The sequence below is a fragment of the Bombina bombina genome, chromosome 5 (genome assembly GCF_027579735.1).
Source record: "Bombina bombina isolate aBomBom1 chromosome 5, aBomBom1.pri, whole genome shotgun sequence".
Lineage (NCBI taxonomy): Eukaryota > Metazoa > Chordata > Amphibia > Anura > Bombinatoridae > Bombina > Bombina bombina.
In genome coordinates this window covers 688,009,114-688,029,749 of record NC_069503.1, presented here as the reverse complement: position 1 = coordinate 688,029,749, position 20,636 = coordinate 688,009,114, and the positions used below count along the sequence as shown (strand labels likewise).

The 20,636-nt window shown below is 42.3% G+C and overlaps 1 protein-coding gene across 1 annotated transcript in view; it reads right to left on the bottom strand.

The window, feature by feature from the left end:
- EXOC2 (exocyst complex component 2) overlaps nt 1-20,636 on the bottom strand; it is a 914,329-nt gene that overhangs the window by 296,468 nt on the left and 597,225 nt on the right. Inside the window, 1 exon segment of the mRNA XM_053714663.1 lies at nt 16,652-16,773. Within this exon segment, the coding sequence (XP_053570638.1) occupies nt 16,652-16,773 (122 nt within the window).

Below are 20,636 nucleotides of genomic sequence, written 5' to 3'. Positions count from 1 at the left end.
GAGTTGTTCCGTAGAGAGGCATACTGGATCTTCACCCTAAACACACGCAGGCCAGCAGGTTTGAACATAGCAGATGATATAATACATTTCTGGGAGTAATAGAGAAAACAGGAAACAATTGGGCATTGTAACATCATGCAATAGGTTGCGATAAAATATACTAAATTGCATTATCATGTTAATCAAGCAATTAAAAAACTGATAAATCCTAAGGCCTTTAGGTAACAGTTGCACTTAAATTGGCACAAGTACAAGTGACATGTAAAATTGATTGGGAATAGGATGCAGGAATGGTAATATAATATTTTATCATTACAGGGAAGCAGTCTACTGTACAGTATATGTAAATACAAAATACTTGGCACAAGTGAGAGGAGGTAACATATCACAAAGAAACAGTTAAGTTTGGAATTTATGTCCCCCCCCTTTATTATTCAACCATTGGTGGAGTATCAAGCGATTGTAGAGTAATTATAGATCTGAACACCGGAATAGGAATTATTATTCCTTTTTATATTATCCGGTTTAGTATCCAACTACATAAAGGGTTATCTCAATAACAGCGCACATGTAATAAACATTTATAGGCGCCAACAGGGACAGTTACCCAGATGAATAAAGGACCTCAGGTTACGAGTTAGAACAACCAACAGTCATATTTAGCTTGTAACATACAAAGAATATAAAGAGATTTCTGCATGTCTGATTTAATGTGGCCAATATTGGTATATATGAGATGTTACACATCTCTATTAAAACTAGTAACAAAGTCAGTTAGGTATATATATCTTGCAGCTATGACAGCTGCACCGGTAGCTATGAATGAAGGGAGGTGTGTAGTGGGAGGAATTCAGCAACCAATGTTTGACAAGCAAAAGGGAGGAGAGAGCTAAGACACTATTTCAGGAAACCAATGAGATTGTGAGGGGGCATTTAAAGCTCCACAGGTGAATTGAGCCAATTGAGTCTATGAATAAGGCATAACAGCCGAAACGCGTCAGACTGGCCTGTTTTGTGACATAACAGCTGTTTATTTTAAAGATTACTATACGTCAGCACTAAGTTTTACCCAAGCGGCATTCTTGCAATTTCTGAGTTAGTACTTGCTTAGGCCATCAGGATAAGGGCAGCAGAAAGGTATGGGAGGCGCAGTGAGAATTATGTCCCACCAGTTACCATTGCTCTAAAGCCACCAAAAGCTCTACTGAAGAGACTGATATGGACTACGTCTACACCCTAGAACAAAGCATCACACTCTGGCACTACTTTAAAAATAATAAACTCTTGATTGAAGAATCTATACTAACACCTCACTTTACCTCTTCCTATCACTAACGTAGGCAAAGAGAATGACTGGAGTGGGAGGGAAGGGAGGAGCTATTTAACAGCTCTGCTGTGGTGCTCTTTGCCTCCTCCTGCTGACCAGGAGGTGAATTCCCACAAGTAAGGATGATGATCCGTGGACTCATCGTGTCTTTAAAAAGAAATGTGAGGGGTGCATCCAGGTGGATTCCGAAAATGGCAAAAAGAATGCACGAAGAATGCATCCATGCAGTGAAGGCAAACGGAGCATTACAAAAAAAAAACTGCCCGCAATAAGTATGAAAAAAACAGAATTTATGCTTACCTGATAAATTACTTTCTCCAACGTTGTGTCCGGTCCACGGCGTCATCCATAACTTGTGGGAATATTCTCTTCCCCAACAGGAAATGGCAAAGAGCACAGCAAAAGCTGTCCATATAGTCCCTCCTAGGCTCCGCCCACCCCAGTCATTCGACCGACGGACAGGAGAAAAAAAAAGGAGAAACCATAGGGTGCCGTGGTGACTGTAGTTAAAGAAAGAAATTTATCAAACCTGATTAAAAAACCAGGGCGGGCCGTGGACTGGACACACCGTTGGAGAAAGTAATTTATCAGGTAAGCATAAATTCTGTTTTCTCCAACATTGGTGTGTCCGGTCCACGGCGTCATCCATAACTTGTGGGAACCAATACCAAAGCTTTAGGACACGGATGAAGGGAGGGAGCCAATCAGGTTACCTAAACAGAAGGCACCACGGCTTGCAAAACCTTTCTCCCAAAAATAGCCTCCGAAGAAGCAAAAGTATCAAATTTGTAGAATTTGGCAAAAGTGTGCAGGGAAGACCAAGTCGCTGCCTTACATATCTGATCAACAGAAGCCTCGTTCTTGAAGGCCCATGTGGAAGCCACAGCCCTAGTAGAGTGAGCTGTGATTCATTCGGGAGGCTGCCGTCCGGCAGTCTCGTAAGCCAATCGGATGATGCTTTTCAGCCAAAAGGAAAGAGAGGTAGCAGTAGCTTTTTGACCTCTCCTCTTGCCAGAATAAACGACAAACAGAGAAGACGTTTGTCTGAAATCCTTTGTTGCTTCTAAATAGAACTTTAAAGCACGTACTACATCTAAATTATGTAACAAACGTTCCTTCTTTGAAACTGGATTCGGACACAAAGAAGGCACAACTATTTCCTGGTTAATATTCTTGTTGGAAACAACCTTTGGAAGGAAACCAGGTTTAGTACGCAAAACAACCTTATCTGAATGGAACACCAGATAGGGCAGATTACACTGCAGAGCAGATAACTCAGAAACTCTTCTAGCAGAAGAAATAGCAACCAAAAACAGAACTTTCCAAGATAACATCTTGATATCTATGGAATGTAGAGGTTCAAACGGAACCCCTTGAAGAACTGAAAGAACTAAATTCAGACTCCAGGGAGGAGTCAAAGGTCTGTAAACAGGCTTGATCCTGACCAAAGCCTGAACAAAAGCTTGAACATCTGGCACAGCTGCCAGTCGTTTGTGTAACAAGACAGATAAAGCAGAAATCTGTCCTTTTAGAGAACTCGCTGATAATCCCTTATCCAAACCTTCTTGGAGAAAGGAAAGGATCCTAGGAATTTTAATCTTACTCCATGAGAATCCCTTGGATTCACACCAACAGATATATCTTTTCCATATTTTATGGTAAATTTTTCTAGTTACAGGTTTTCTGGCTTGTACCAGACTATCTATCACAGAATCCGAAAACCCACGCTTAGATAAAATCAAGCGTTCAATTTCCAAGCCGTCAGCTGGAGAGAAACTAGATTTGGATGTTCGAATGGACCCTGTACTAGAAGATCCTGTCTCAAAGGTAGCTTCCATGGTGGAGCCGATGACATATTCACCAGGTCTGCATACCAAGTCCTGCGTGGCTATCAAAATCACTGAGGCCCTCTCCTGTTTGATCTTGGCTACCAGCCTGGGAATGAGAGGAAACGGTGGAAACACATAAGCTAGGTTGAAGGTCCAAGGCGCTACTAATGCATCCACTAGAGTCGCCTTGGGATCCCTGGACCTGGACCCGTAGCAAGGAACCTTGAAGTTCCGACGAGACGCCATCAGATCCATGTCTGGAATGCCCCATAATTGGGTCAACTGGGCAAATATCTCCGGGTGGAGTTCCCACTCCCCCGGATGGAATGTCTGACGACTCAGGTAATCCGCCTCCCAGTTTTCCACTCCTGGGATGTGGATCGCAGATAGATGGCAGGAGTGATCCTCCACCCATTTTATGATTTTGGTCACTTCCCTCATCGCCAGGGAACTCCTTGTTCCCCCCTGATGGTTGATGTAAGCAACAGTCGTCATGTTGTCTGATTAGAATCTTATGAATCTGGCCTTTGCTAGTTGAGGCCAAGCCTTGAGAGTATTGAATATCGCTCTCAGTTCCAGAATGTTTATCGGGAGAAGAGACTCTTCCCGAGACCATAGACCCTGAGCTTTCAGGGAGTCCCAGACCGCGCCCCAGCCCACTAGACTGGCGTCGGTCGTGACGATGACCCACTCTGGTCTGTGGAAGCTCATTCCCTGGGACAGGTGATCCTGGGTTAGCCACCAACGGAGTGAGTCTCTGGTCTTCTGATCTACTTGAATCACTGGAGACAAGTCTGTATAGTCCCCATTCCACTGTTTCAGCATGCACAGTTGTAATGGTCTTAGATGAATTCGCGCAAAAGGAACTATGTCCATTGCTGCAACCATCAACCCTACTACTTCCATGCACTGAGCTATGGAAGGTCGTGGAACAGAGTGAAGAACTTGACAAGCGTTTAGAAGTTTTGACTTTCTGACATCTGTCAGGAAAATCTTCATTTCTAAAGAATCTATTATTGTCCCCAAGAAAAAGAACTCTTGTCGACGGAGACAGGGAACTTTTTTCTATGTTCACCTTCCACCCGTGAGATCTGAGAAAGGCCAGAACGATGTCTGTGTGAGCCTTTGCCTTTGAAAGAGACGACGCTTGTATCAGAATGTCGTCCAAGTAAGGTGCCACTGCAATGCCCCTTGGTCTTAGAACCGCTAGAAGGGACCCGAGTACCTTTGTGAAAATCCTTGGAGCAGTGGCTAGCCCGAATGGGAGAGCCACAAACTGGTAATGTTTGTCCAGAAAGGCGAACCTTAGGAACTGATGATGATCTTTGTGGATAGGAATATGTAGATGCGCATCCTTTAGATCCACGGTAGTCATAAATTGACCCTCCTGGATTGTATGTAAAATCGTTCGAATAGTTTCCATTTTGAACGATGGCACTCTGAGAAATTTGTTTAGAATCTTTAAATCCAGAATTGGTCTGAAGGTTCCCTCTTTTTTGGGAACTACAAATAGATTTGAGTAAAACCCCAGTCCTTGTTCCACAGTTGGAACTGGGTGTATCACTCCCATTTTTAACAGGTCTTCTACACAATCTAAGAATGCCTGTCTCTTTATTTGGTTTGAAGATAAGTGAGACATGTGGAACCTTCCCCTTGGGGGTAGTTCCTTGAATTCCAGAAGATAACCCTGAGAAACTATTTCTAGTGCCCAGGGATCCTGAACATCTCTTTCCCAAGCCTGAGCGAAGAGAGAGAGTCTGCCCCCTACTAGATCCGGTCCCGGATCGGGGGCTACTCCTTCATGCTGTTTTGGTAGCAGCAGCAGGCTTCTTGGCCTGCTTACCCTTGTTCCAGCCTTGCATCGGTTTCCAAGCTGGTTTGGTTTGCGAAGCATTACCCTCTTGTCTAGAGGCTGCAGAGTTGGAGGCCGGTCCGTTCCTGAAATTGCGAAAGGAACGAAAATTAGACGTATTCTTGGCCTTGAAAGGCCTATCTTGTGGGAGGGCATGGCCCTTACCCCCAGTGATGTCTGAGATAATCTCTTTCAATTCTGGCCCAAAAAGGGTTTTACCCTTGAAAGGGATATTAAGCAATTTTGTCTTGGAAGATACATCCGCTGACCAAGACTTTAGCCAGAGCGCTCTGCGCGCCACAATTGCAAACCCTGAATTTTTCGCCGCTAATCTAGCTAACTGCAAAGCGGCATCTAAAATAAAGGAATTAGCTAACTTAAGTGCGTGAATTCTGTCCATAACCTCCTCATACGGAGTCTCTCTACTGAGCGACTTTTTCTAGTTCCTCGAACCAGAACCACGCTGCTGTAGTGACAGGAATAATGCACGAAATAGGTTGCAGGAGGTAACCTTGCTATACAAAAATCTTTTTAAGCAAACCCTCCAATTTTTTTATCCATAGGATCTTTGAAAGCACAATTATCCTCGATAGGAATAGTAGTGCGCTTGGCTAGTGTAGAAACTGCCCCCTCGACCTTAGGGACTGTCTGCTATAAGTCTTTTCTGGGGTCGACCATAGGAAATAATTTCTTAAATATAGGAGGGGGGACAAAAGGTATGCCGGGCTTCTCCCACTCCTTATTCACTATGTCCGCCACCCGCTTGGGTATAGGAAAAGCGTCGGGGTGCACCGGAACCTCTAGGAACTTGTCCATCTTGCACAATTTTTCTGGAATGACCAGGTTGTCACAATCATCCAGAGTAGATAGCACCTCCTTAAGCAGTGCGCGGAGATGCTCTAATTTAAATTTAAATGTCACAACATCAGGTTCTGCCTGTTGAGAAATTCTACCTGAATCAGAAATTTCCCCATCTGACAAAACCTCCCTCATGGCCACTTCAGATTGGTGTAAGGGTATGACAGAGCAATTTTCATCAGCGCCCTCCTGCTCTACAGTGTTTAAAACAGAGCAATCGCGCTTTCTCTGAAATGCAGGCATTTTGGATAAAATATTTGCTATGGAGTTATCCATTACTGCCGTCAATTGTTGCATAGTAACAAGCATTGGCGCGCTAGAAGTACTAGGGGTCTCCTGCGTGGGCAAAACTGGTGTAGACACAGAAGGAGATGATGTAGAACTATGTCTACTCCCTTCATCTGATGAATCATCTTGGGCAACTTTACTATCTGTGGCAGTACTGTCCTTACTTTGTTTGGACGCTATGGCACAATTATCACACATATTTGAAGGGGGAGACACATTGGCTTCCATACATACAGAACATAGTCTATCTGAAGGCACAGACATGTTAAACAGGCTTAAACTTGTCAATAAAGTACAAAAAACGTTTTAAAACAAAACCGTTACTGTCTCTTTAAATTTTAAACAGGGCACACTTTTTTACTGAATATGTGAAAAACTATGAAGGAATTGTTCAATTTTAACCAAATTTTCACCACAGTGTCTTAAAGCATTCAAAGCACTGCACCCCAAATTTCAGACCTTTAACCCTTAAAATGAGGAAACCTGAGCCGTTTACAGTTTTAACCCCTCTACAGTCCCAGCTCCAGCCTTTGCTGCGACTTTACCAAACCCAGGGGGGTATACGATACCAAATGAAGCCTTCTAGGAACCTTTTCAACTACTTCCAGACTACTTCCAGAACCACACACATGCAGCTGCATGTACTGCTCTCAAAAGTAACTGCGCAGTAATGGCGCGAAAATGAGGCTCTGCCTACTACAGAGAAGGCCCTTCCTGACTGGGAAGGTGTCTAAACCAGTGCCTGACGTAAAAAAACGTTCCCCAAAGTTATAAAGTGTGAATTTCAACATCAAACTGTATAAAATGCCCAAATAAAGCAATCGATCTAGCCCATAAAAGTGTCTACCAGTTTTATAGCCCATATTAAGCCCTTTATTCTGTTTAAGAAAATGGCTTACCGGTCCCCATGAGGGGAAAATGACAGCCTTCCAGCATTACACAGTCTTGTTAGAAATATGGCTAGTCATACCTTAAGCAGAAAAGTCTGCCAACTGTTCCCCCCAACTGAAGTTATCTCATCTCAACAGTCCTGTGTGGGAACAGAAAACGATTTTAGTTACTGCTGCTAAAATCATACTCCTCTCACAAACAGAACTCTTCATCCTTTTCTGTTTCAGAGTAAATAGTACATACCAGCACTATTTTAAAATAACAAACTCTTGATAGTAGAATAAAAAAAAACTACAACTAAACACCACATACTCTTCACCATCTCCGTGGAGATGCTGCTTGTTCAGCGGCAAAGAGAATGACTGGGGTGGGCGGAGCCTAGGAGGGACTATATGGACAGCTTTTGCTGTGCTCTTTGCCATTTCCTGTTGGGGAAGAGAATATTCCCACAAGTTATGGATGACGCCGTGGACCGGACACACCAATGTTGGAGAAAACATCTACCCGCACGCAATAAGTCGCTATATAACCTATGAAAATAAAAAAGCCCCCCAAAATAAAAACACCCCCTAATCCAGAGTTTTCCAAACTTTTCTTGTTGGTGACACACTTTTTAGACCTACATCATTTCGCGACACAGTAATTTAGTTGTACTAGCAAACAGGAGGTTAAACTAACTTGTTTAAAGAGATACAGACACATACATATAATGATATAATATATAACGAAATGTATTTACAAGTAACAGTATATATGTGCAAGAATTGAAAAAAAAAGTTTAATAACACCAATAGCTACTTACTATTTTAATGGGATGTATGAGTTTGATGGGATGAACATAGTTCCTGAATATTTGGTGGAATATTAGATAAAGACACGCACATTTCATCATCAAGAATTTTTAAGCTTCCACTTCCTATCCATATATCAAGACCAGGAGCAGCAATGCACTACTATGAGCTAGCTGCAAAAAAACCCAACACTTTGTCTTCTGACTTCAACTCAGCGTTTAAGCTACTGCCCTTAGAGCTTTGTGAGTCAGACTGACTACTGCCTGCGCTGCAAACACACTGCTGTCCCACTCACTGACTACACGTGCAGTCAGGAGCCAATGTGCCGCCAACCACGTGATATGCGTAGCAGGCAGGCAGAAAGTCGGAAACCAAAAAAAAATGTAAAAATAATTTTAAATTCCCCAAAATTTGTGCTAAAGCAGGGACACACCTACACACTGTCGTTGACACACTAATGTGTCACGACACACAGTTTGGAAAGCACTGCCCTAATCTAATGCTAAACTACCTGAAAGGGCATTTGTATGGGCATTGCCCTTAAAAGGGCATTTAGCTCTTTTTCCAAGTGCCCAAAAAAACCTAAGTTAAAAAAATAAATTAAAAAAAATGTAAAAACCTAACACTAAAGCCCCAAATAGGTACTCATGGTTTCAGAAGTCCGGCGGAGAAGGTCTTCTTCCAGACGGGTCCATCATCTTCCTTCACTGCAAAGGCGGCGAGGAGGTCCAGAGCGATCTTCCCAGATGTGGCGATCCGCTGTGTCAGTCCTTGGCGACATGGACGATCGGATGAAGAGGAGCCTCCGTGGTATACTGAAGAAAAAATGCAAGGTACCGCAATCAATTTGGGGTACCTTGCATTCCTATTGGCTAAATTTATTAGTGTTAGTTTTTTTTTTTTTGTGGGGTTTGGTGGGTGAGGGGTTTTACTGTTAGGGTGGACTTTGTTTATTTTTAATGTAAAAGAGCTGTTTAACTTAGGATAATGCCCTACAAAAAGCCCTTTTAATTGCTATTGGTAGTTTAGCATTAGATTGGGGGGGGGTTATTTTGGGGGGGCTTTTTTATTTTCATAGACATTAGGTTTCATTTTTTTATTTTGGATAATGTGTTTATTTTTTTCTGTAGTTCTATCAGGAATGAACAACAGCACAATAGCTTGTTCTATGGTGAGTTACCACCTAGGAGCAGCTCTTTTAGCCCAGTTGTGCTTTTCACAGAGGAAGACTTTCCTGAAGTATATCAGTCTGATCTTGCCCAGTAAGGTCAGCCCAGCCCTGAAATACAAGGCAATTCTCCTCTTAACAAGGAACATGACAACTCCAGATGATCATTTCGGCCTCCTGTGGGCCTTGTCAGTGAGGTTCAGCAATATTCCTCTAAGCACACTTGGCAAGGAATCCACGTCTGGTCCCCCCCATCACCATTAGGGAGACCTCCCAAGGATCGTAATACAAATGCATAAAAAGAGAGAAGCGCTATACCAGGAACGAACAACCGCTCAGTAGCTTGTGCTATAGCGAGTTACCTCCTAGGAGCAGCTTCTTTAAGCTCAGTTGTACTTTTAACAAAGGAAAACTTTCCTGAAGCATATTAGTCTGATCCCGCTAAGAAAGGTCAGTCCAGTCCCGAAATACTGGACAATTCTCTTTGTTCCTTATAAATGTTTCTATATTGAAGGTATGAAAATATGGTGACTATTAAATTTACTTAAAGGGACAGTCAAGTCAAAATGAAACTTTTATGATTCAGATAGAGCACACAATTTTAAACAACTTTCCAATTCACTTCCATTAGTGTACAATCTTTTTATATGTATGTTTTTTCATGCCCCAGCTCCTATTGAGCATGTGCAAGATTAACAAGATATACATATATGCATTTTGTGATTGGCTGATGACCGCCACATGATGCATTAAGAAGGAAAATGTAACTAACATTTGTCAGAAAACAATCTAGTGCTCATTTGAAATGCAAACCAAGTGCTTTTGCATTGTCTCTTTATTATGCATTTATTGATTATGCTATTCCACTTTGTTTAGAGGTCCTTTAAGTTTCAAAGCATTTCACAACTTTTCTACTGCGGTGTACACAGTGTGCCACTGATGAGGGGATATCTTACAAAATATAGAAGCTTTCTTCCTGGTAATACCAGGCAAGGGTCCTCCTGAAGCTTTGAAGTCAGGTGACATTTTCCAGTTAAAGGGACAGTCTAATCCAAAACAAACTTTCATTATTCATATAGGGCATGTAATTTTAAACTATTTTTAAATTTAAATATATCACTAATTTTGCTTTGTTCTCTTGGTATTCTTATTTGAAAGCCAAACCCAGGAGGTTCATATGCTAATTTCTAAGCCCTTGAAGGCCGCCTCTCTTCTCAGGGCATTTTGACAGTTTGTCACCACTAGAGGGTGTTAATTCATGTGTTTCATATAGATAACACAGAGCTCACGCGTGTGGAGTTCCTAGGAGCCAGCACTGATTGGCTAAAATGCAAGTCTGTCAAAAGGACTGAAATAAGGGGGCAGTTTGCAGAGGCTTAGATACAAGATAATCACAAAGGTAAAAAGTATATTAATATAATTGTGCTGGTTATGCAAAACTAGGGAACGGGTAATAAAGGGATTTTCTATCTTTTAAAATAAAAAATATACTGGTGTTGACTGCCCTTTAAGCATTTTGTTCCCATTTCCCGCTCTGGTAAATTTATTACATGTACTAAAAGGTTTGTATATTTATTCACTTTGAATATAGATATATAGGTATATAAAAACATAATTTATGCTTACCTGATAAATTTATTTCTCTTGTAGTGTATTCAGTCCACGGATCATCCATTACTTATGGGATATATTCCCTTCCCAACAGGAAGTTGCAAGAGGATCACCCAAAGCAGAGCTGCTATATAGCTCCTCCCCTCCACGTCATATCCAGTCATTCGACCGAAACAAGACAAGAAAGGAGAAACCATAGGGAGCAGTGGTGACTGGAGTTCTAATTAAAATTTAGATCTGCCTTAAAAAAGACAGGGCGGGCCGTGGACTGAATACACTACAAGAGAAATAAATTTATCAGGTAAGCATAAATTATGTTTTCTCTTGTTAAGTGTATTCTGTCCACGGATCATCCATTACTTATGGGATACCAATACCAAAGCTAAAGTACACGGATGATGGGAGGGACAAGGCAGGAACTTAAACGGAAGGAACCACTGCCTGTAGAACCTTTCTCCCAAAAACAGCCTCCGAAGAAGCAAAAGTGTCAAATTTGTAAAATTTTGAAAAAGTGTGAAGCGAAGACCAAGTTGCAGCCTTGCAAATCTGTTCAACAGAGGCCTCATTCTTAAAGGCCCAGGTGGAAGCCACAGCTCTAGTAGAATGAGCTGTAATTCTTTCAGGGGGCTGCTGTCCAGCAGTCTCATAGGCTAAACGTATTATGCTACGAAGCCAAAAAGAGAGAGAGGTTGCCAAGGTTTTTGACCTCTCCTCTGTCCAGAGTACACGACAAACAGAGAAGAAGTTTGACGAAAATCTTTAGTTGCCTGTAAATAGAACTTCAGGGCACGGACTACATCCAGATTATGCAAAAGTCGTTCCTTCTTTGAAGAAGGATTAGGACATAATGATGGAACAACAATCTCCTGATTGATATTCCTGTTAGAAACTACCTTAGGTAAAAACCCAGGTTTAGTACGCAGAACTACCTTGTCTGAATGGAAAATCAGGTAAGGAGAATCACAATGTAAGGCAGATAACTCAGAGACTCTTCGAGCCGAGGAAATAGCCATCGAAAACAGAACTTTCCAAGATAAAAGCTTAATATCAATGGAATGAAGGGGTTCAAACGGAACCCCTTGAAGAACTTTAAGAACCAAGTTTAAGCTCCACGGAGGAGCAACAGTCTTAAACACAGGCTTAATCCTAGCCAAAGCCTGACAAAAGGCCTGGACGTCTGGAACTTCTGCCAGACGTTTGTGTAAAAGAATAGACAGGGCAGAAATCTGTCCCTTTAACGAACTAGCATTCAGAAGCTTTGATAACCTGGACTCCGTCAGGTAAATCTTCATTTCTATAGAATCTATAAGAGTCCCCAGGAAGAGAACTCTTGTGAGTGGTAATAGAGAACTCTTTTCCACGTTCACCTTCCACCCATGCGACCTCAGAAAAGCCAGAACTATCTCTGTATGAGACTTGGCAATTTGAAAACTTGACGCTTGTATCAGAATGTCGTCTAGGTACGGAGCCACCGCTATGCCTCGCGGTCTTAGCACCGCCAGAAGTGAGCCCAGAACCTTTGTAAAAATTTTCGGGGCCGTAGCTAACCCGAAGGAAAGAGCTACAAACTGGTAATGCCTGTCTAGAAAGGCAAATCTTAGGTACCGATAATGATCTTTGTGAATCGGTATGTGAAGGTAGGCATCCTTTAAGTCCACTGTGGTCATGTATTGACCCTCTTGGATCATGGGTAGGATGGTTCGAATAGTTTCCATTTTGAATGATGGAACTCTTAGGAATTTGTTTAAGATTTTTAGGTCCAAGATTGGTCTGAAGGTTCCCTCTTTCTTGGGAACCACAAACAGATTTGAGTAAAAACCTTGCCCTTGTTCCGTCCACGGAACTGGGTGGATCACCCCCATTACTAAGAGGTCTTGTACACAGCGTAGAAATGCCTCTTTCTTTATTTGGTTTGCTGATAACCTTGAAAGATGAAATCTCCCCTGTGGAGGAGAAGCTTTGAAGTCCAGAAGATATCCCTGAGATATGATCTCTAAAGCCCAGGGATCCTGGACATCTCTTGCCCAAGCCTGGGCGAAGAGAGAAAGTCTGCCCCCCACTAGATCCGTTTCCGGATAGGGGGCCCTCTCTTCATGCTGTCTTAGGGGCAGAAGTAGGTTTTCTGGCCTGCTTGCCCTTGTTCCAGGACTGGTTAGCTTTCCAGCCCTGTCTGCAACGAGCAACAGTTCCTTCCTGTTTTGGAGCGGAGGAAGTTGATGCTGCTCCTGCCTTGACGTTACGAAAGGCACGAAAATTAGACTGTTTGGCCTTTGATTTGGCCTTGTCCTGAGGAAGAGTATGACCCTTACCTCCAGTAATGTCAGCAATAATTTATTTCAAGCCAGGCCCGAATAAGGTCTGCCCTTTGAAAGGAATATTAAGCAATTTAGATTTAGAAGTCACGTCAGCTGACCAGGATTTAAGCCATAGCGCTCTGCGCGCCTGGATGGCGAATCCGGAGTTCTTAGCCGTTAGTTTGGTTAAATGTACAACGGCATCAGAAACAAATGCGTTAGCTAGCTTAAGTGCTTTAAGCTTGTCCATAATCTCATCCAATGGAGCTGTGCGAATGGCCTCTTCCAGAGACTCAAACCAGAATGCTGCAGCAGCAGTGACAGGCGCAATGCATGCAAGGGGCTGTAAGATAAAACCTTGTTGAACAAACATTTTCTTAAGGTAACCTAATTTTTTATCCATTGGATCCGAAAAAGCACAACTATCCTCCACCGGGATAGTGGTACGTTTAGCTAAAGTAGAAACTGCTCCCTCCACCTTAGGGACTGTCTGCCATAAGTCTCGTGTGGTGGCGTCTATTGGAAACATTTTCCTAAATATTGGAGGAGGGGAAAAGGGCACACCGGGTCTATCCCACTCCTTGCTAATAATCTCTGTAAGCCTTTTAGGTATAGGAAAAACGTCAGTACACACCGGCACCGCATAGTATCTATCCAGCCTACATAATTTCTCTGGAATTGCAACCGTGTTACAATCATTCAGAGCCGCTAATACCTCCCCTAACAATACACGGAGGTTCTCAAGCTTAAATTTAAAATTAGAAATCTCTGAATCCGGTCTCCCTGGATCAGATCCGTCACCCACAGAATGAAGCTCTCCGTCCTCATGTTCTGCAAATTGTGACGCAGTATCGGACATGGCTCTCACATCATCAGCGCGCTCTGTCCTTAACCCAGAGCTATCGCGCTTGCCTCTTAATTTTGGCAATTTAGATAATACCTCTGTCATAACAGCAGCCATGTCTTGCAAAGTGATTTGTAAGGGCCTCTCTGATGTACTTGGCACCACAATATCACGCGCCTCCTGAGCGGGAGGCGAAGGTACTGACACGTGAGGAGAGTTAGTCGGCATAACTTCCCCCTCGTTGTCTGGTGATAATTTCTTTACAGATAAAGACTGACTTTTATTTAAAGTGACATCAATACATTTAGCACACATATGTCTATGGGGCTCCACATTGCCCTTCAAACATAGTGAACAAACAGATTCATCTGTGTCAGACATGTTTAAACAGACTAGCAATGAGACTAGCAAGCTTGGAAAATCCTTTCAAATAAGTTTACAAGCAATATAAAAAACGCTACTGCGCCTTTAAGAAGCACAAAAAAACTGTCACAGTTGAAACAACAATGACCCAAATCAGTTATAGCAACCAAATTTTCACAGTAATGTATTAAGTTAGCAAAGTATTGCACCCACTAGCAAATGGATGATTAACCCCTTAAAACCCAAAACGGATAATCAATTTAACAATTAACGTTTTTATCACAGTCAAACACACTGTCACAGGTCTGCTGTGACTGATTACCTCCCTCAAAATGAATTTTGAAGACCCCTGAGCTCTCTAGAGACGTCCTGGATCAAGGAGGAAGAAGCAGGAAGACTGTGACTGAATTTTTACTGCGCAAAAAAGCGCTAACATAGGCCCCTCCCACTCATATTACAACAGTGGGAAAACTCAGTTAACCTTTTCTATGCAGAAATATACGTCAGCCATGTTGAAAAAATCATGCCCCAAAAGATTTATCACCAAAGTACCTCACAAAAACGAATAACATGCCAGTAAACGTTTTAAACATACATTTTAAAAGTTATGTAGTGTTATCAATAAGCCTGCTACTAGTCGCTTCGAACTGCAGTTAAGGCTCATATATTACTTCAGTATTAACAGCATTTTCTTAGTCAAATTCCATTCCTTAGAAAATTACTTACTGCACATACATTCATCAGCCTGATACCAGTCACTACTACTGCATTTAAGGCTGTACTTACATTACATCGGTATCAGCAGTATTTTCTTAGTCAATTCCATTCCTTAGAAAAATATTTTACAGCACATACCTCATCTGCAGGGAACCCCGCATGCTATTCCCTTTCTGAAGTTACCCCACTCCTCAGAATGTGTGAGAACAGCCAGTGGATCTTAGTTATTTCTGCTAAGATCATAGAAAACGCAGGCAGATTCTTCTTCTAAAAACTGCCTGAGAGAAAAAACAGCACACTCCGGTGCCATTTAAAATAACAAACTTTTGATTGATGAAATAATTAAGTATAAAAACTCCACACTCCTCTCACACCTTCCTACTATGTTGAGTGTTGCAAGAGAATGACTGGATATGACGTGGAGGGGAGGAGCTATATAGCAGCTCTGCTTTGGGTGATACTCTTGCAACTTCCTGTTGGGAAGGGAATATATCCCATAAGTAATGGATGATCCGTGGACTGAATACACTTAACAAGAGAAATAAAGATTATTTAGAACAGAATTGTCCAATATATTTTATTTAGCCCTACTGAAAACTTAATATGTCTGATCCATGTCAGTTTCTTTGAGAAGAAGCATCCTTCAATAGAAAGCAGATATGTACATTTGATTTTAAACTATAATATAATAAACATAAAAGAAAACCAAAGGATATTAGAAGGCTGAATGAGCATTTTAAAAGGACATTAAGGCAGGGGGGCGGAGTTAACCACTGCAGAGATGAGACGTGTTTTCTTGCAGCTCCTACTCATACATACAATATTGGTTAAGATTTGAGAAATCCAGCCGAAAAAGCCCTTATTACTTTTTTGTGATCTCAACTGCAGAGACTCAGGCTATCAGGACTTACAATTTTAGAGGTCTTTGCAGAGCAGGAGCTGCGGTGCCATACTCCTACATGAAGAGGCCCTGATCACATGAGGTGCTGTCTCTCCATTATCATCAACCTAGCGTGACTTCTAGAAAAATAACCCGGAGCAATTAACAATACATTGTAGCCTTGTGCTAGAGCACTCTGGATCAGCTTCTTTCTACTGATAAATTAAAAAAACAAAAAAAACAACAAAAGGTGAAAGTAAGTTTGCAGTGTCGGTGAACACTATGTGTAGATGCTCAGGGAATATTCAATTGTCCAATGAAAATCAATTTTTGATTACATCATGACAGCATTCAGTAGATGGCCCTATTAGAGGAAGTGCAACCAATGATCTAGAATGTGCAACACACTGTAGAGCAGGGGACTGGTAAATAATGCTAAAATTCACCTGGGGGGCTGTGACATCTCTACACTGGGAATATATTTTTCACCTGTTTAGACCCCTGTGCCCAGCAGGCGCTTTTGAGGGGGAAAACATTGTTACAGAACCCCTATCAAACATTTGGAAGACAGAGAGCTTCAGAGTTTCCCCTACTCCATGCTGGAGGCAAAACATAAGTGGGGTATGTTGGGAGACAGGGTAAAGTAATACTCTGCAATGTAGGGGTGTTTTGCCTAAGCTTTGGATGTTTTGTGAACTCTCACCATCGTTTCCATTAAAAAGAAAAGTTATTGATTCTTCAACTGTTTGCCCAAACAAAGGGTTCCTTAATTACAATGGAACTTAGAAGTTACAGGTGTCTTATATTGTTCTATAGTAAAGACTATATGTATGCATAAACATTACTTTTTTGCATAGAACAGGTTTAAGGTTATAATGTTAAAAGCTAATAAATAATTTCCGTGAGTGTTTTGTCTGTGTGTGTTTAATTGTACTTGCCTTTAAATTCTTTAACATAGCCTTCTTTACAGCTGTGCATAAGTTGAACAATCCATTTGTGCTGGGCTCCAATACACTGCCAAGCAGGGTCACCCGGAGCGTGGAGATCGGAAAGATATCTGCAAAGTAAGAACCTGAGATCAGCTGACTGTACAACCATAGCCAGGCAAAAAAGTAAACTATTTAATCTCAAATGAAATAGCTGTAGAACACCTATAATTCTTAAGTGGGCGACTTATTAAATATATAATTTTTACTAATAATAAACAGCATTTTAACCCTTTCACGACAGGGTCAATTGTTCCGATGTAGACACATTGAAATCCTGCGATCGTGCACGCGAACGCGAGATTTCAATTATGGGATCCGGTCAGGGGGGCGTCCATATGACGCTAGGCATGCCCACCAGACCGCAATTGCATCCAGGAAGAGCCGTTGGCTTCAGGACAGCCAAACGGCTAGGACCTTCTATTCCGTCCTAACGGCGCTAAAGCTCAGCCAGGACGGAATAGAACACCATAACGGCAGTAAAAAACATAATTTATGTAAGAACTTACTTGATAAATTCATTTCTTTCATATTGGCAAGAGTCCGTGAGCTAGTGACGTATGGGATATACATTCCTACCAGGAGGGGCAAAGTTTCCCAAACCTCAAAATGCCTATAAATACACCCCTCACCACACCCACAAATTAGTTTAACGAATAGCCAAGTAGTAAGGTGATAACAAAAAGGAGTAAAAAAGCATACAAAAATAGGAACTGGAAATATAATTGTGCTTTTATACAAAAAAAAAACATAACCACCATAAAAAGGGTCTCATGGACTCTTGCCAATATGAAAGAAATGAATTTATCAGGTAAGTTCTTACATAAATCATGTTTTCTTTCATGTAATTGGCAAGAGTCCATGAGCTAATGACCTATAGGATAGAAAATACCCAAGATGTGGAGGACCACAGAAGAGTCACTAGAGAGGGAGGGATAAAAAAACAACAGCTATTTCCACTGAGAAATTAAATCCACACAATAATTAAGTTTTTCTTAAAAAAACTTAAATCAAAAGCAGTAGAATCAAACTGAGACAGCTGCTTTTCTACCAAAGACTGCTTCAGAAGAAGCAAAATACATCAAAAACAGAATTTATGCTTACCTGATAAATTACTTTCTCTTGTGGTGTATCCAATCCACGGATTCATCCTTTACTTGTGGGATATTCTCCTTCCTAACAGGAAGTGGCAAAGAGAGCACACAGCTGAGCTGTCCTTATAGCTCCCCCTCTAGCTCCACCCCCCAGTCATTAGACCGGAGGTTAGGAAGAAAAAGGAGAAACTATAGGGTGCAGTGGTGACTGTAGTTTAAACAAAAAAATCTACCTGACTTAATAGCCAGGGCGGGCCATGGACTGGATACACCACAAGAGAAAGTAATTTATCAGGTAACCATAAATTCTGTTTTCTCTTGTAAGGTGTATCCAGTCCACGGATTCATCCTTTACTTGTGGGATACCAATACCAAAGCTTTAGGACACGGATGAAGGGAGGGAACAAGACAGGTACCTTAAACGGAAGGCACCACTGCTTGTAAAACCTTTCTCCCAAAAATAGCCTCCAAAGAAGCAAAAGTATCGAATTTGTAAAATTTGCAAAAAGTATGCAGCGAAGACCAAGTTGCTGCCTTACAAATCTGTTCAACAGAAGCCTCATTTTTAAAAGCCCATGTGGAAGCCACTGCTCTGGTAGAATGAGCAGTAATTGTTTCAGGAGGCTGCTGGCCAGCAGTCTCATAGGCCAGACGGATGATGCTTTTCAGCCAAAAGGAAAGAGAGGTAGCAGTTGCCTTCTGACCTCTCCTCTTACCAGAATAGACGACAAACAATGAAGTTGTTTGTCTGAAATCTTAAGTTGCTTGTAAATAGAACTTTAAAGCACGAACCACATCGAGATTGTGTAACAGACGTTCCTTCTTTGACGAAGGATTACACAGAAAAGGAACAACAATTTCCTGGTTAATATTCTTATTAGACACAACCTTAGGAAGAAAACCAGGTTTCGTACGCAAAACTACCTTATCTGCATGGAACACCAAGTAAGGTGAGTCACACTGTAAAGCAGATAACTCTGAAACTCTTCGCGCAGAAGAGATAGCTACCAAAAACAAAACTTTCCAAGATAAAAGCTTAATATCTATGGAATGTAAAGGTTCAAACGGAACCCCTTGCAGAACTGAAAGAACTAAATTCAGACTCCATGGCGGAGCCACAGGTCTATAAACAGGCTTGATTCTGACTAAAGCCTGGCTAAACGCTTGAACGTCTGGTACCTCCGCCAGACGTTTGTGTAAAAGAATAGACAAAGCAGATATCTGTCCTTTTAAGGAACTAGCTGACAATCCTTTCTCCAATCCATCTTGGAGAAAAGACAATATCCTGGGAATCCTAATCTTACTCCATGAGTAGCCCTTGGATTCGCACCAACAAAGATATTTTTGCCAAATCTTATGGTAGATTTCCTGTTCACAGGCTTTCTAGCCTGAATCAGGGTATCGATAACCGACTCAGAGAAACCACGCTTAGATAGAATTAGGCGTTCAATCTTCAAGCAGTCAGACACAGAGAAATTAGATTTGGATGTTTGAAAGGACCTTGAAGTAGAAGGTCCTGCCTCATTGGCAGAGTCCATGGTGGAACGGATGACATGTCCACTAGGTCTGCATACCAAGTCCTGCGTGGCCACGTAGGTGCTATTAGAATCACCGACGCCCTCTCCTGCTTGATTCTGGTAACCAGACGAGGAAGGAGAGGAAACAGTGGAAACACATAGGCCAGATTGAAGGACCAAGGCGCTGCTAGAGCATCTATCAACACCGCCTGGGGATCCGGGGACCTGGACCTGTAAAGAGGAAGTTTGGCATTCTGACGGGACGCCATCAGATCCAATTGTGGAGTGCCCCATAGCTGAGTCAGCTGGGCAAATACCTCCTGGTGGAGTTCCCACTCCCCCGGATGAAAAGTCTGACGACTTAGAAAATCCGCTTCCCAGTTGTCTACTCCTGGGATGTGAATTGCTGAGAGGTGGCAAGAGTGATCCTCCGCCCACCTGATTATTTTGGTTACTTCCATCATTGCTAGGGGACTCCTTGTTCCCCCTTGATGGTTGATGTAAGCTACAGTCGTGATGTTGTCCGACTGAAATCTGATGAATTTGACCACAGCTAGCTGAGGACATGCCTGAAGAGCGTTGAATATCGCCCCAGCTCCAAAATGTTTATCGGGAGAAGAGCTTCTTCCCAAGACCATAAGCCCTGAGCTTTCAGGGAGTCCCAGACAGCACCCCAGCCCAACAGACTGGCGTCAGTCGTTACGATGATCCACTCTGGTCTGCGGAAACACATTCCCTGAGCCAGGTGATCCTGAGACAACCACCAGAGTAGAGAATCTCTGGTCCCCTGGTCCAACTGTATTTGAGGAGACAAATCTGCATAATCCCCATTCCACTGTTTGAGCATGCATAGTTGCAGTGGTCTGAGGTGAATCCGTGCAAAAGGGACTATGTCCATTACCGCTACCATTAATCCGATTGTCTCCATGCACTGAGCTACAGATGGCCGAGGAATGGAATGAAGAGCTCGGCAAGTAGTTAAGAGTTTAAACTTTCTGACCTCCGTCAGAAATATTTTCATTTCTACCGAGTCTATTAGTGTTCCTAGGAAGGGAACTCTTGTGAGGGGGGAGAGAGAACTCTTTTTGATGTTCACCTTCCACCCGTGAGACCTCAGAAAGGCCACTACAATTTCTGTGTGAGACTTGGCTCTTTGGAAAGTTGACGCCTGAATTAAGATGTTGTCTAGATAAGGCGCCACTGCTATGCCCCGCGGCCTTAGCACCGCCAGGAGGGACCCTAGCACCTTTGTGAAAATTCTGGGAGCAGTGGCCAACCCGAAAGGGAGAGCCACAAACTGATAATGCTTGTCCAGAAAAGCGAACC